The sequence below is a fragment of the Megalops cyprinoides genome, chromosome 14, assembly GCF_013368585.1.
Source record: "Megalops cyprinoides isolate fMegCyp1 chromosome 14, fMegCyp1.pri, whole genome shotgun sequence".
NCBI lineage: Eukaryota > Metazoa > Chordata > Actinopteri > Elopiformes > Megalopidae > Megalops > Megalops cyprinoides.
In genome coordinates, this window is record NC_050596.1 from 24,977,097 (window position 1) to 24,992,228 (window position 15,132).

The window sequence follows — 15,132 nt, forward strand, 5'->3', positions numbered from 1 at the left end:
CTGAAATCTTAACCTCAAATAAAAAGCTAATGAAGAATGATGCTGTCCAAGCCAGGTATGGGTAAATTTGCTTACTGGCTCAGAGTATCAAACTAGACTCATGTTTTCCTGTTCAATCAAGAAGCTGCAAACAAAGGAAGCAAGTATCTTTCCTCTCAAAGCATTCCACTGTCTCTGTCTCAAAGCATGTATTTCAGCATAATCAAAACAAAACACTCCCAGCAAACACGGGGGGATTTTAACAGTCTCAAATAATGATGATAGAGATGCAAATTCATGTCAATCTAAAACATTTTAAAAATGAAAAATGACAATACAAACTTTGTGAGACAGCAAAGTTTGTGTCTTCGTCTCATGAGCTTTGGATGTGGGATCAGTTTTTCTTGCTTTTGGAATGCATTCATTTGTACTTGGAACTTTACAAAACGTTTCAGCTCAAGAGCACATAAACACATAATTAAACAGCTTACCATTTTAAATTATGAGTTCACATGGCACCCCAAAGCAAAGTCTATCCTTACAAAAGAAATATCAAAGAATATATATTTATTTTTACACATGCCAGTTTCAGCAGTTACTCCACATTAAGGTGGACATCCAAAACAATATGCACTACAGGATTGGTTTATGAATAGTAGATATAACTGTTTCTGAACTCAAAATGCTGTCAAACTATCACTTAACCTGACCTCAGACCAAATTGAAAAACTTCTAATAGTTATGAAATATTAATATAATGGTGCCAAAAGAAACATTGAGGAAATGCAGCTGAATGTGATGTATCAGAACTGATGGAGGTTTGATCTATGGCATCTTCATAGAAGGGGGGGGCTACCTTGAATATGCGGGCTGGCCCCCACTTCCTCCCCCTCTACCACATCCCTGCTAATGCAGAACACATTGAGGGCCAGCGATCAGGCCAGGCAGCAGCTAATTGGGCTGAGAGACCCGGCGCGGCCACTTAATCAGCCATTATTTATGGGTCTCGGTGGTTTAAATCAACAAGAGCAGGAACTGGGGCCAGGCCTTATGGGTCTATAACTGCTGTCAAAATAATCACATACAGATATATTCATCAGAGCTCAGACCAGAGCCCAGCTCGCCCGCTGCCTCCCTCAGTCCCTCCTTCGCTGCCCCTCTCTCTGTCTCTCCCTCTCTGTCTCCAGATCCCCATACGCTCTCCTCTCAGACAGAAGCCAGGGTGGCAGAGGGGACAAAGCTTCAGCTTAGCCCGGGCCTTGGTGCTGCACCAATCGGCCGTGGCCGTGGAGGAAGTGATGCCGGACGCCTCACGCTCGGCCAAAGGGGGAGGTGGGGAGTGTGTGTGTGTGTGAGAGAGAGAGAGAGAGGCGGAGAAGCGGCCAGAGAGGAGCGAGGAAGGCTGAGGGAGATTTGCGGATTAAGACTAATGAGAATCTTGAATGAGTAATACATGAGCAATGGAGCTCCCTGGCAGCAGACAGAGGAATTACTGTGAACTGCGAACGGTTCGGGTTTGGCACGGAGGAGTGTGCGCAGGGAGGGAGAGGGGAAGGGGGCGAAGGACTGAGCAGAGGGGAGATAAAACAGGTGAGAGGGGGGAGAGAGTCGAAGCTTGGGCGACGCAGACATTTCCATATGCGATTTACATTACGTCCACTTAAGAAAAACATGGGGACGGGAAGCCTGTGTGTCAGTATTTTATCCTCAACAGGAAGATCGCAAAGCCCTGGCTTAGGTTCTGTGGGCTCTAGTTCACACTCTGGCACGCCATGCTCGGGAGCAAGAGAAGTCGCTGAAATCGCTCAGAGGAAAATTAAATCGGCATCAGCCTGTATCAGCCAAATGAGCTGTAATGATAGTACCTTTCGTCTGCAGAAATGCATCCGGAAAGAAATTCTGGAAAGAAAAAGCCAAAAGGTTCCCCCGATACACACTGCGAAGTCGGTCAGCGTTTGCGTTGGGCTGCACCTACAGAGAGGGACGTTGGCTGTAAGGGTGGGTGGTGGCCGCAGCGTGAAGATAAAATGGGGAACTTTTTTTGTGAGGCTGTCCCAGGGCAATTAGGCTGGAGGGAGGCAGGCAATGTGTGAAAACATTTGTTCACCAGACCGGAGCCCTCGCTCGGCGCGGCTGATGGTGTGCTGATAGAACGCTTGGAATCAGGGATGGACCTCCGCCAGCCCAGATTGCCCAGAGCTGTGGAGTGAGGCCAGGACATCAGGGTTAAACCCCCAACTCCTTTCACAGACACACACACATACACACACATGCATGCATGCACACACACACACACAAACACACACACACATGCACGCACACACACACACGCACACACACACACACACGCATGCGCACACACATACACACACATGCATGCATGCACACGCACACACACACACACACACAAACACACACACACATACACACACACGCATGTGCACACACATACACACACACGCATGTGCACACACATGCATGCATACGCACACATACACACACAGACAAACACACGCACACATGCACGTACACACACACACACACACACACACACATACAAACACACACACACACACTCACACATGCAAACACACACAAACATGCACACATGCATGCACACATACACACATGCATGCCCACATGCAGACACACACGCTCACGCACACACATACACGCATACACACATATGCATGCACACACGCATGCAGGCATGCTCACATATACACACACACATGCACAAACTCACGCTCAAACACACACATATACACATATGCAGCACACACACACACACACACACACACAGAGCTATCATGCTTGGCCAAAAGGGTGTCCACTAGCTGACTGGTGAAAGTCTGGCAGGCCAAACACAGGTCTAAGCCCCATTATGATGAAATTCCATAGAGTACCAGCACCTTTTGGAAATATCCTATAAATCAGGCCAATGTGCTGTAGGACTGGGCCAATTCACCACTGGTTGCTATAGGATTTTCTGTTGTCCTGTGGGACATTTTTGTGAGGGCAGTGTAGTTTAATTGTCATGATTACTTAAAAGTATTGCATAATATTTATCTGTGAATAAACACATCAACCAACTGAAATATGTTCCTTCATGGAGGTTCCCACGAGTTCCACTGCATCCAGAATGCGCAACTAGTGGCCCCTCTTATTTACAATTGTTTTTGTTTTCCAATGTCTAACCCCAAGCCCCTGGAGGAAGAAATAATGATCCTAACCCCATTAAACTGAAATAGATTGAGAAAGAGGTTAAGGGCAAGATTGTGTGAGAGAGAAAGGGGGAGAGGAGTGGGGGGGGGGGGGGGGGCACAACAGGGTGCGAGAAGGAGCGCCAGCTCTTTTCATCCAGAGCTGCACCTGGTTTCTCTCAGCATGACTTTGGGGGGGGGGGGGGGTGGGCGGGGGGTTTGCTTGTCAAGGACAAGGCCGAGCCAGTTTGTCTTGCGCGACGGGAGGGAATCTGGCTCCAGGGTGGCTTGTGTCTGCTGGCTGGGGGTCTGCCTGGGAGCGTCACTCAGGGCATGCTAACTGATTGGCCTTTAATTTTGTTGAGCCTTAGGAGAAGAAGGGGGCTGACACAGTCCACCCCCCCCTCCACCGAGCCACTGTTCCAATCTTTGGGTTGAGCTGGGGCGGGGGGCGGAGTAGGGGATGGGGGGGACCAGTGTGGAAATGAAGGATAAGCAGACGCAGGGATTGAGAGCAGGAAGTGATGCTTTAAACAGAGTTCCAGAGAGGCCACAGTGCTTTGCCGGTAAAAAAAACGTTACGTCAATAAGCTGCACCGTTTTAAAGGGAATGCACCAGTTGGGCCATTCTACAAAGTGATCTGTGCACATTGAAAGATAAGGATGAACATGATTCTTCTTCCTTTTCTCAGTCCCCTATTATCCTCCTACATCCTTCAAATTCAAATCTAAATATCTTTATTAGGATCATAAAAATGTGTTGCCAAAGGTATATGCAGCAGTCAGTGTTAATGGAAATTAACGGAAGTTGGGGGTTTGTGTTAGTGATATAGTAGACGAGTATCAAAACAATTGCAGGAGACATACAGAATATTATTAATACAGTTACTATGCTAATATCATAGCTACTGATTACTCTCAACAATCTCAAAGCAACATCATTTTCTTTTAAAAGTCATAATTCCCCTCCCTTAATGATTCCCTTTTTAATCTTTCATAGCATAGCCCTTTCTAAGGCCAAAGCTTTGTCAAATTCATGGTAAACTTGTGTCAACATCAAGAACTCCCTCTACAATCTTATGTTAAATCAGATGCTATTAGGGTGGAGTATTATCACAGGGCAAACAAGACACAGTGTTTGGGGGGGGGTTAAATAGCTATCTTATCTGGATACCAGGGATGAGATGGACTTTGAATCACAAATGGCATCTCATTTATACATTGTTTGCCTGGAAATAAACCCACTCAAGTTGAGCTTACTTATTGGCCGCTTCTTTGAAATGACCATTGGTAAATCAGTTTGACGACAATGGTCCAGATAAAAGCTAATTTCAGCCCTTGTGTGCGTTGCTGTGGGTCAATTAAGGTCTGTATTTATTGACGTCTAAAAAGGTTATTGCACCAGAGCTCTCTCAAGAGCATACACATTAGAGCTACTTCATTAGAAGTCAGAAAAAAGGCTTCATTTGCACCACTCCCTAAAAACAAAGCAATACAAAATCCTCTGTTAACGTATGATAACCTCATGAAAAGAAAAATTATCCTTTGTGAATTAATACATTGGGAACATTACATTTGAGCAAATCATTATTTTTTGGGTTGTATTTGGAAGGTTAGAAGGGTTCCATGATTAATTGGTTTCTACTCAAAATGAAGGACTGGAACACGGGGGTTGTCTCCTAGTACATGAGTCAGTCTGTCTGTCTGTGTGTGGTGGTGGTGGTGTGTGTGTGTGTGTGTGTGTGTGTGTGTGTGTGTGTGTGTGTGTGTGTGTGTGTGTGTGTGCGAGGCAGGGGGGTGAACTGAGGCCATTGCCCTGAATGGCTCTCTGCCCCCTGTCTGGCTTCCTAGGACCTGGGCTAGACAGGTGAGCTCTACTCAGCTTCGTACGTCCACTACAAATGCACATGCATGCTCACACGTGAACAAGTACACATGTGCACACATACACCCATGCAGGCGAACACACACACACACGCACACACACACATACACACACATGCGTGCACACACACACACACACACACACACACACACACGCACACACACACGTACACACACATGCGCGCACACACACACAGAGCTGACTTTGCTCCTTCTGCATCCTTCTACTCTTTTTCCCTTCCCTCATCAGCAGTTCCCACCTCATTCCCTCTCTCCTCCACCTCTTCCTCCTCCTCCACCTCCTCCACCTCCTCCTTGCGCTGTCTCACCCCTCCCCTCTGCTGACGGGCCCAGGCGCTCCGACAGCCAGAGGAAGCTCTGTTCGTCGGGCCCTGCCTGCCCAGCGTCAAACTAAGTGCCTCTGACAGCCGACCGCACAGTTATTAACTGTGATCCGCCACCACGGGGCCGGGCGCAGCAAGGAGGGAGGGGGGCGCGAGAGAGAGAAAGAGAGAGAGGCGCACACATCCCACACAAAGGGGGCTTTCACCATCACCCGAGGGGAGACCGCCACTGCTTTCCCATACAGTTACTTATTAATACACACACACACACACATACATATAAATAACTGTATATAATCTAATACATCGGTTCATGCTAGTGGTGCTGTTAGGTTGGGAGAGTGTCCTGCCAGGAAAGTGTCCTGCCGTAGGCTGAGCAAAGAGAGACCGGAGGCTCTGAGGCTCTCGGCCGCTGACACCAATGGGCAAACATGAGAAAAACAGCACCATATACACTGGGACTGAACACAAACCTACAGTGAAAATCATTGAGGTTTATAATTTGAAAAAAGTATGGACGTGTATAAATGCCTACATGCAATAAAAGGCAGCATTGCTTCAATGATTAACTCTGAGGTCTGCCTGCAGCATAAAATAACTGTCTGACCACTCCTTTATCAAGACTGGTGGTCCTTACTGCTGTTTGTGCCACATGTCCTTCCTTGTCATCCCTGCCTGGAGAAATAAGATGCATGTCCAGCACAAGTCCCTGCAAACGCCAAAAAAGCTCATTAGACTGTAAAATCTGTAGAGAAATAAATAAATGCGGGGAAAAAACATAATGAAAGTTGACTATGTTTAGCCCAAAAGTATTTCAATAAACAGCAGCTCTTCCGCCATAACAGAAGGGCTTAGTCGCTGAATTGAAAACCCAAGCCACTTTTTCCTGCCCAAGGCTCCCATAATTAGAGCCCGCAATTCACTGTTAAATAGTTGAGGCTTTCTCTTTGAGGTGACTGACTTTTATATAGCAACGCGACATACACAGACTCCTGCCTCCCCCCAGGGACAGCGATGGGTGTCCTCGCAGTCTTCAAAGCGACAGCAGCCAGAAGACACGGCTGACATGCATTATTCCTTGCAGAAGTTGTCTTTTGTTTGTCTCTTATTTAATCCCACAAATTGCAGGCTGTCCGTCAATGTTTCTTTCTCGGTCCCCCCCTTTTCTTTTTCTTCGCTTGACCGAGCTGGTGCTGCGTCCATCGCCACACGAGTAAAACGGCCTGTCAGCTTTACCCTCTGGTCCCTCCGTCGGGCCAACAGCAGTGAGGGGGTTTGTGTCTTCAAGCTTTTTCCAGTTTGAACTGGAAACCTAATATATTTATTAGGTGCAAAAGTCTTAAATAATGAAAAATAGTATAAAAAAAGAGTTCAATGAGACATATAATATAAAATGTATCATTTCTTTTTTACTTCTCAGCCCGTAAAATGAACCAGTCAAGCAAAATATTTAAGCACACATATTCTCCTCATTCATAGGGCAGGCACTAGGCAGTGGAGAGGGCATATTGAAGCCCTTATGCAGTTGGTGACCGGCTTGCCTGCGGTCTGGACGCTACTGTACCACACAGCAGCTCCTCCGAGGTCAGGCACCATTAGCGAAGCGTGCTGCCAAGTCAGTGTGAATAAGAGGACGCCCGCCCCGGCCCCCCGCTGCCACGGAGACTTAGCGCCCGATTGTGCAATTAGACATCACAGCCGCCGCGACTCTTTTAAGCCTCAGGCTCTATGCTTAGGAGCTATTACTCTCCCAGATCAAGTGTGATCCCCCTGCTTATCTGCATCGGAGGGGCTGACATACAGGGAGGCTTGCGGTCGGGGTTGGGCTGCAGACACCACAAGGGTGAGGGTGCTATAACAGATGCAAGGCTGCCCTCGTGTGGCCGCTACTGTAATTACAAACAGACGAGGGATAGTGGTGGTCGTGAACGGGTGTGGGGGGTCACCTAACTTACAAGGAGTGACAGACTTGTGCTTAAAGACTTCCCTGTTCCTTTAGACTCTCCTTTCCCTGCTGTGCTTTCACACCTCCAGCTGTTAAGCTGATCGGCATAGGAGTGGCTGGGCAAAAGGCTTTGAACAAGGGTGCTGTGATTACTCATTCCTAGCAGGAAAGAGATGGTACAGTACACTCTTGAACTTGGTATGTCGTTTAAAAAAGGCCCGACCATCAGAAGAGCACACAGCCCTTTATGGAGGACAAAAAAGACCACAATGCACAGTGTTGACAATAAAACCACCCGAAAAATATGCAAAAGAATAAACACACGTAGCAAAGATAAATGTCACAACGGCCCCTAATAACCTTAGTCACCCGCGTGGACTGCAGGTGGACACTGAACATGAAAGTGGCCCAGTCAGGCATGACTCACACGCTTGTCTATAAATGTTATTTGAACTTGTGCTTTGAGACTGCAGTGATTCAGGGTTCTGGGAACACAGTCAGCGAGTGGGTCTATGGTGAGGGCTAGACAGAGGTGAGTGTCACTTTTGCGTGTGTGTGTGTGCGTGTGCGTGTGTGTGTGTGTGTGTCCCCACCCCCTCTGCTGGGATCCTGCTCCAGACTGATAACGATTAGGGACGTGTGGTGCGGCTCCCAGAGGAAGCGCCCCCATCCTCAGCGTGTTTAATATGTGCGGTTTCTCTGTGGGAGTTCGACAGATACAAACTGCGGCTGCAGAGCCCCATCTTCCAGATGGGATCCGCCGAAAGCACAGGGCTTTGAAAGCTTTTGAAATGTGAAAGTAATATTATTTGAATTAAAGGAAGGTTGCAGAAATTGGGCTTAGTTCTGCCAGATTTGCTCAAAACAAAAGGGACGAGTCAGTGGAAGGGGATCTGTGGGTTTGGGCTGTGAGAGGAAGAATGCATCTCTGTACACAGCAGCTTTGGCGAGGGGGGACCCCACATGCACAGACATCACGCAGACATTCTCACTCACACGAATGCACACACACACACACACACACACACAGAGCGAGTAAATACATCGACACAACACCCAACACCCATACAGCAATGTGTATCACTAGTGTGCACATACGACAGCTCATGCAGCTACAAAACCAGCACATGTACTGTAGACACACATCAGATCGGAAACACTGATACACACACAGACACACCTATACATACAGATACATCTACGAAGAACAAACAAACACACACACACACACACACACGCTCATAAACAGCAGTTTCTACAACAATACCTCTAAACATGCAGGAACATTACAGCAAACCCCCCCCCCACACACACACACACACGCATACATTCATCTATGAGGAACGCACGCACACACACTCCCAAGCAGACAGACACATTGACTGTGGGCAAGTGGGACAAGACTGAAGGGCGGTTTGGGAGAAACTCTGACATGTTTGAATTAGTGGTGCCTCAGGGTTCAGCTGAGTGGTGATGGTTTTAGACTAAGTGGAAACACCTGGCCCCGGCAAAGAGGTCAGGCACAGTGTGGTGAGGGTTAACTCTGTGTCAGACATTACTGTCAGCAGGCTGCACATAGGCTGTCTCTTCCACTTCACACACCCTCCCTAACAGAGCCCCTTTGACAGACGGGCACACTGGCAGCCCGGGGTTTCAGTACTCCAACAGAGATGAAAAGGCTGATATTACCGCTATGCATTTCCACAACTTGATTAAAGACAGTAAAGCCCTGTAATCTCACCAATAAACCATGGCAATTACAGCTGTATAACCTTTAATCAATACCCAAGATAAGGCCTATCTGTCCACAGCCCTGCGCAGATGATAGAATCAAAATGAACGAACTGTTGATTGTCCCATACCTGCAAGGTTGTGATAATAATACAACTTGTTTATCTTGTATCTCTCTTGGTGCTATAGAAACACAACCAGTCTAGCGGCGATATTCCAGATAACGTTCTGGAAGGACCTGATGTGGTTTGGGAGATGACCAACCGCAGCTGACGTCACTGGGGATATCTCAGTACATGGGAAGAAGGCTAAGGATGCTCACATAGTCCTGCTGTTCATTATAATTAATATCATATATGACAATCCAGCTAAGGCATGATAGCCTCTCCTAACTGAGGTGTTTATGTCAGCAATATGACAGCACTGTTTCAACATTTATGAAATCCTGTGCGATTGCTTTGCTTCTCGAGGATTCAAACATACTGTGTATGGGAATGTACTGTACATACAAATAAGCGAGACCGTAAACTTTGAAATGACATTGACTTCTGCAAAATTCATGAATTCAGTGGTATCTGGTTTATATTTCCTTTATTTTGATCACCAAATGAGTGATCAGCACAGAAATCTAAGCTTTCTTAAAACTTTAAACTTGACATTTTGTCATTCTGGGCTAAGCATGAGTATCATTCTCAACTTTAACAAAAACGTCAGGAGAACAAACAAGCAAATAACCCCCTCGTTAACAGTTTCCTGTTAGGCCAAAAATCTTTAAACATTTCTACAATCCATAGAACAGAATGTATATTCCACTTGGGTATCAGCCACTCCAGAGAACACAGGCTGTGGAACTAGCAGGTGACAACCATCTACCCGCTTGAGTAACCGCACTTCAGAGTACCTGACAGTCACAGGTACACACAGAGCTTACTGTCCTGAACAAAAGACCCTGACTAGCTCTTCTGCTTCGGTGAGGCTGCATACAGTCCTGGCAGGTGGGACAGGTCTAAGAAGAGCAGGCAGTGGGTCTCAGCTCCTCACACTCGGGTCCCCCAGGTTCTGGAAGTAGGGGTGAGTCAGTGCCGCCTTGGCTGATATGCGCTGGGAGGGATCGTAGCACAGCAGTTGCTGGAAAGACGAGAGGAGGAAGTTCACAAATCCTCAAGGACATGTCCACATTCAGTGGAGCCTACAGTTGTGAGTGCCAAGAGGCTCCGTTGTTGTACCCTCACCTAATTTTTCTCACCCTAGTTGCTCTTGAGCTGCTTACATGGGTTGCAGTTACACTGCAATCTGTAATATGGACAGGCATTATTACATGCAAGTAAATTATGTAATAATGAAATGATACTGTACTTGGCTTCTGCACAACTGCCCTATTGCCTGACTCAAGATTGTGACTTAGCGTAATGCCCTGGACCTTCACATAGTCCTAGTGATATAATGTATAATCGTGCCAAACGCATTTGACTGCTGCTTGCATACTTTTCATTTACTGCCCTCTGCTGGTGTGATGGCCCCTATGACCTGCAACATTAGAATTAGATTCAACTTTATTGTCATTGTGCAGGTGAGTACAGGTACAAAGCCAATGAAATGGCACAATAGAAAAGAAACGTTAAGTGAGAAACAGGAATGGCCAGGGAGGAAAAGGAATGTAAAATGAGTAAAAGTCAACATTGGAAAATAAATATTAAAAAGAAAGAGAGATTGATAAAAAGCAAAAAGGAAAGCCAAAATGAGGAAATGGTAACTGGAAATGAAATTTATGGTATGTCTGAAAGTATTTTTCTTTCAATTTAATAGAGTAACATCCAGTTCTTGTTTGACATTCTTTTTTTTTTCATTTGTCCTTGCTATTCTTGTATTGGCATTTTCTTTGTTCTACCAAATGTTGATAGGTAATGTGTAATTTGCTAACTGATCGCTGGGTTTTCAAGTCTGCAAACTATATTCTAATAACATTTTATATAACTCTCCAATTAAATCAATCAGAAGAGTTCATGCAAGAAATCAAACCAAGAAAACAATCAGAAGTGAGGACTGGCTAAAAGGAATAAGTAGCTGTCAATACAAATACTCAATGGTACTGTTCTGTCTCCCACCAAGTTCTGAAATGATTCACAGGGTCACTGGTGAAAGCATCCACGTATGGCTCTGATCATAAAGCAGCTGGTCTAGGAAGTCTAGCTCATCCAGTTTAAACACTGTTGAAGTCTTTTTCTTTTGTCGTTTTTTGCTAACAACAATGAAATGACTCAGATGTGTTAGTCCATACAGCTCTTGGAATTATAAAAATAACTTTATTGACCAGGACAAACATAATCAAAATGATTTTTGGATGTGCCCTTGGGATGCCATCTCCTGGAGATGTGCATTCCATGTGTAACTAGCCTGAGGCACAGCCATCTAAGGGCATGGGCAGAGAACCTGCAACCCCTGGTGAGTGAAGCCAAGAAAAGCAGACAAAGACAGAGAAGGAAGTGACAAAGGACAACACGACAAGAGCACCAAGCACCACAACAGAAACACAGGCCAGTTTACAGAGCTGTTGATCATGAGGCATGCTGTGAATAGGATCCTTCATTACTGTTGTAATGGGCAGCATGTATAAGACACAGAATTGTCCTGGCCAGAACAGTCACTTCACTTCATAAGTCGAAAGCTGTAAACCACAAGCACCCTTCCCCTTTTAAAACGGACCACTTAAAATCATGCTAATTGCACAGCGATACCATTCTCATGTTTTATCATGTGATCAGTCAGTGGCACAACATTATGAGGTTGCACAGGGAGTGAACTTCAGAATGCATCTCATACTTCTGAATGAGAAACACACACACACACACACACACACACACACACACACACACACACTCACACTCACACTCACCCGCAGTAAATCCTGTCCAGCTGGCTGTAGTTTTGGGGTGATCTTGGCCAGGTCCTGCGGAGCCCATCTGGGGAAGCGGGACTTGTAGTCAGGCAGCCGGGTGACCCCAGGCCACACCTCCTCGTTGGGTGTCCCCAGCTTCTTGAAAATCCGGAACAGCTGGTCAATCTCTGAGTCGCCAGGGAACAGCGGTTGTTTGGTCACCTGTGAATAATTTTCATGTATATCTATCACTGTGGAGACATATCAACAATGCTACTGGATGGTTGACACATACAAGTAGTACATGAGAGTACTATACAGGAGGTGAGAACACAGATATTCTCAATAATCTACAGAGAAAAGTTGTGTAATTTCTTTTCCAATGCACCTGACTTTGCACTGACAAGGTGATCTAACTCTTTGCATTTATCAGTATGACTGAACTAAAACTGCATGTAACAGGGACTGCAAGTGACACATCAATAATCACTTCACTCATGAGGGAATAAAGATAGGTCAGGTGATGCCAGTGACAGTAAAATAGTGATCTGTAAAGGAAGTCCCACAAGTCTGTGTGTCAGTGTGTATGTGTACGTGTATGTGTATGTGTGTGTGTGTGTGTGTGTGTGTGTGTGTGTGTGTGTGTGGGGGGGGGCTGAAGGAACACCATTTCTGCGAAGATGCAGCCGATGCTCCAGATGTCGACAGCGGTGGAGTAGTACTTGCAGCCGAGCAGGATTTCTGGTGCTCTGTACCACAGCGTAACCACCTGCACCCATAGACAGGAAAACTATCACTGTCGTTTCAACATTAAAATTCAACTCTTTAAAACACTAGAAGCTCTCTTACTGTGTGGGTAAATCCTAATAATACGGTGTAGGCAGTGACTGGTGATAACTAGTGATAGTCTCATGGTCACTCATAAAGGTGACATAGAGATGTGTCTTTTGCATTTCAAACTCCTCCTGATGGCTCGCGATGCCCACCCCAGCAAAACTCTATAACTGATCCCCAGTCAGTCCTCAGTGATTGAGTGCTAAATATGATCTCTGAAGTAGCTGCCAGATTATCAGCACTGACGAGAGCGTGACAGGGGAAAGGATAAGCGAGGGAACCGTATAGAGGGATACATTTGTGTATGAGGTCAGACGGTGGGACAGAAGTGAGGTGTCGGACCTCGTGTGTATAGCTCCGCAGTGGCACCCCAAACGCCCGGGCCAGCCCGAAGTCCGCCAGCTTGATGGCACCAGACTGGTTGAGGAGCAGGTTCTGGGGCTTCAGATCGCGGTGGACAACCCGATGGGAGTGGCAGAATGCAATACCCTGCAGCAGCTGGTACAGGTAGCTCTAAGAGGGCGAGACAAGGAGAGAGGACTTAGTCTAACTTTCTGCTATACTAATCTAAGCGGCATTGACAAAACAAAAACAGGCATTCATGTATTACATCAGTCTGAGTATACAGGTAAGGATGGACAGTGAAATAAGGCATCAAAAAGGGCACCTCACCTGAACCAGTGGGAGAGGGAGGCCCACAGGCTGGGAGGAGTCCATGTATTTCTTTAGGTCTTGGTTCATATACTCAAACACGAGGTACAGTTTCTTTTCTGTGTGGAGCACATCTAACAATCTAGCAAAGAGAAACTGTATTTGTTCCACTAATTGTGGTAGCATTTGCAGTAAAAAAAAAAAAAAAATCTATGACAACAATTCAACAATATATAATTCACAGTCACAGCACTGATGTGTGGTTGATGCACCTTATATTTAAAGGTATAAACACATTTTGGAGAAAAAAGTAGTCACAAAAAAACATAAAGTGCTAAAAGTCCAACCAGAGGCTACATAAAGAGAGGCAACGGTGAGTGATTACATTACGTGATTTCACAATCCTTAAACGCTAACTTGCTTTTGTAACATTACTGCTAACCAACGGAGAAATGCTCAATCAATAAACGCTTTTTTCCCCTCAGCAATTCAAAGGTTGCTGCTTTCTCTTACTTTACTATATTGGGGTGGCTGAGCTCCTTCAGCAGTGATATCTCTCTGATTGCAGTGCTTGGCACACCTTCTGTATCCCTGATGAAGAAACGAACGTAGCAATTAACTGTCACGAAACGAGGTTTTTGAAGAAACCATAATGATAGCAGGTACATTAATAAATATATAGTTTGCCCTGTTACAAAAAAAAAAAAAAAACTTGCTGCATAAATGTCCATCGTTATTATACCAGTCAATAGTTTCAAACGTCAAATAATACAGCACTGGGTGCGTATAACATTAGCTACGTAGTGTCACATGCATACAGCTATTAGCCTAGCCGTCTTTACTACACCAGACCCTGTATTTTAGTCACATTTCTTTCAATAACATTCACAGGTTGAGAGTTGTTTTGTTCTGTAAATAAGTAGCAAGTTCAATAACAGTAACGTGTAGTAACATGTTGTTAACTACACATTAGCAATTTACACACTGTATGTTAAATACCTACATAAACCCTGTAACGTAAGCGACCTAAGGCCAATACTCACGCATCAAGGCGAATCTTTTTCAACGCCACCGACTGACCAGTCAGTTTATTTTTCGCTTTGTAAACAACACCGTATGTACCCTCACCAATCTTCTCTATTTTCTGAAAGATATCCATTTGTATAGAAATAATGTCACAGCTAACGGTAGCTAGATAGTTATCTTGACAGCTAGGGTATGCAGCTGGCTGGTTAGGTTTTCAGGTAGTTAACGTTAGCTCGGTAACTAGTTGGTTTGGCTAATTTCGTAGCCTTGCAGAGCACATTAGGCTTAGCTGTTTATAGTTGTGCTAAATGATATTGTGGCCTAACTACTATACGTTGACATGATCGTGCGGGAAATGCACGTGCTTGTGTCGCGAGCTTAACTATAGTGATGGCAGAAGCCGAGAAAAAAAATCCAGATCCAGATCAGATCATACATTAAAGAGAAATGCTTCCAAAGAGTGTTACTAGTGCTAATGCACTTAAGGACTGGACTACATCAGATTGAACCTCTACGCACAATGTGGCCGCAGTGTACACACGGTGCCTAAAAATGCATATGGCACCAACCTGCAACACGTGATTAGATCCACAGGCCACCCAGTTTTTCCGCAAGAAAGTTACCCTGCAGAATGAAATCAGGTTGACATGTGACACAATA

At 45.5% G+C, this 15,132-nt stretch overlaps 1 protein-coding gene across 1 annotated transcript; it reads right to left on the reverse strand.

The window, feature by feature from the left end:
- Positions 1–10,115: 10,115 nt before the first annotated feature.
- On the reverse strand, positions 10,116–14,632 carry LOC118788732 (cyclin-dependent kinase 2-like). Its single transcript, XM_036544766.1, has 7 exons — positions 14,490–14,632; positions 13,960–14,037; positions 13,468–13,588; positions 13,138–13,308; positions 12,629–12,730; positions 11,980–12,183; positions 10,116–10,214 (listed from the first exon to the last, which is right to left on the reverse strand). The coding sequence occupies exons 1-7, from the start codon at positions 14,603–14,605 to the stop codon at positions 10,116–10,118; spliced, it is 891 nt and encodes a 296-aa protein (XP_036400659.1). The 5' UTR covers positions 14,606–14,632.
- Between the last annotated feature and the right edge of the window lie 500 nt (positions 14,633–15,132).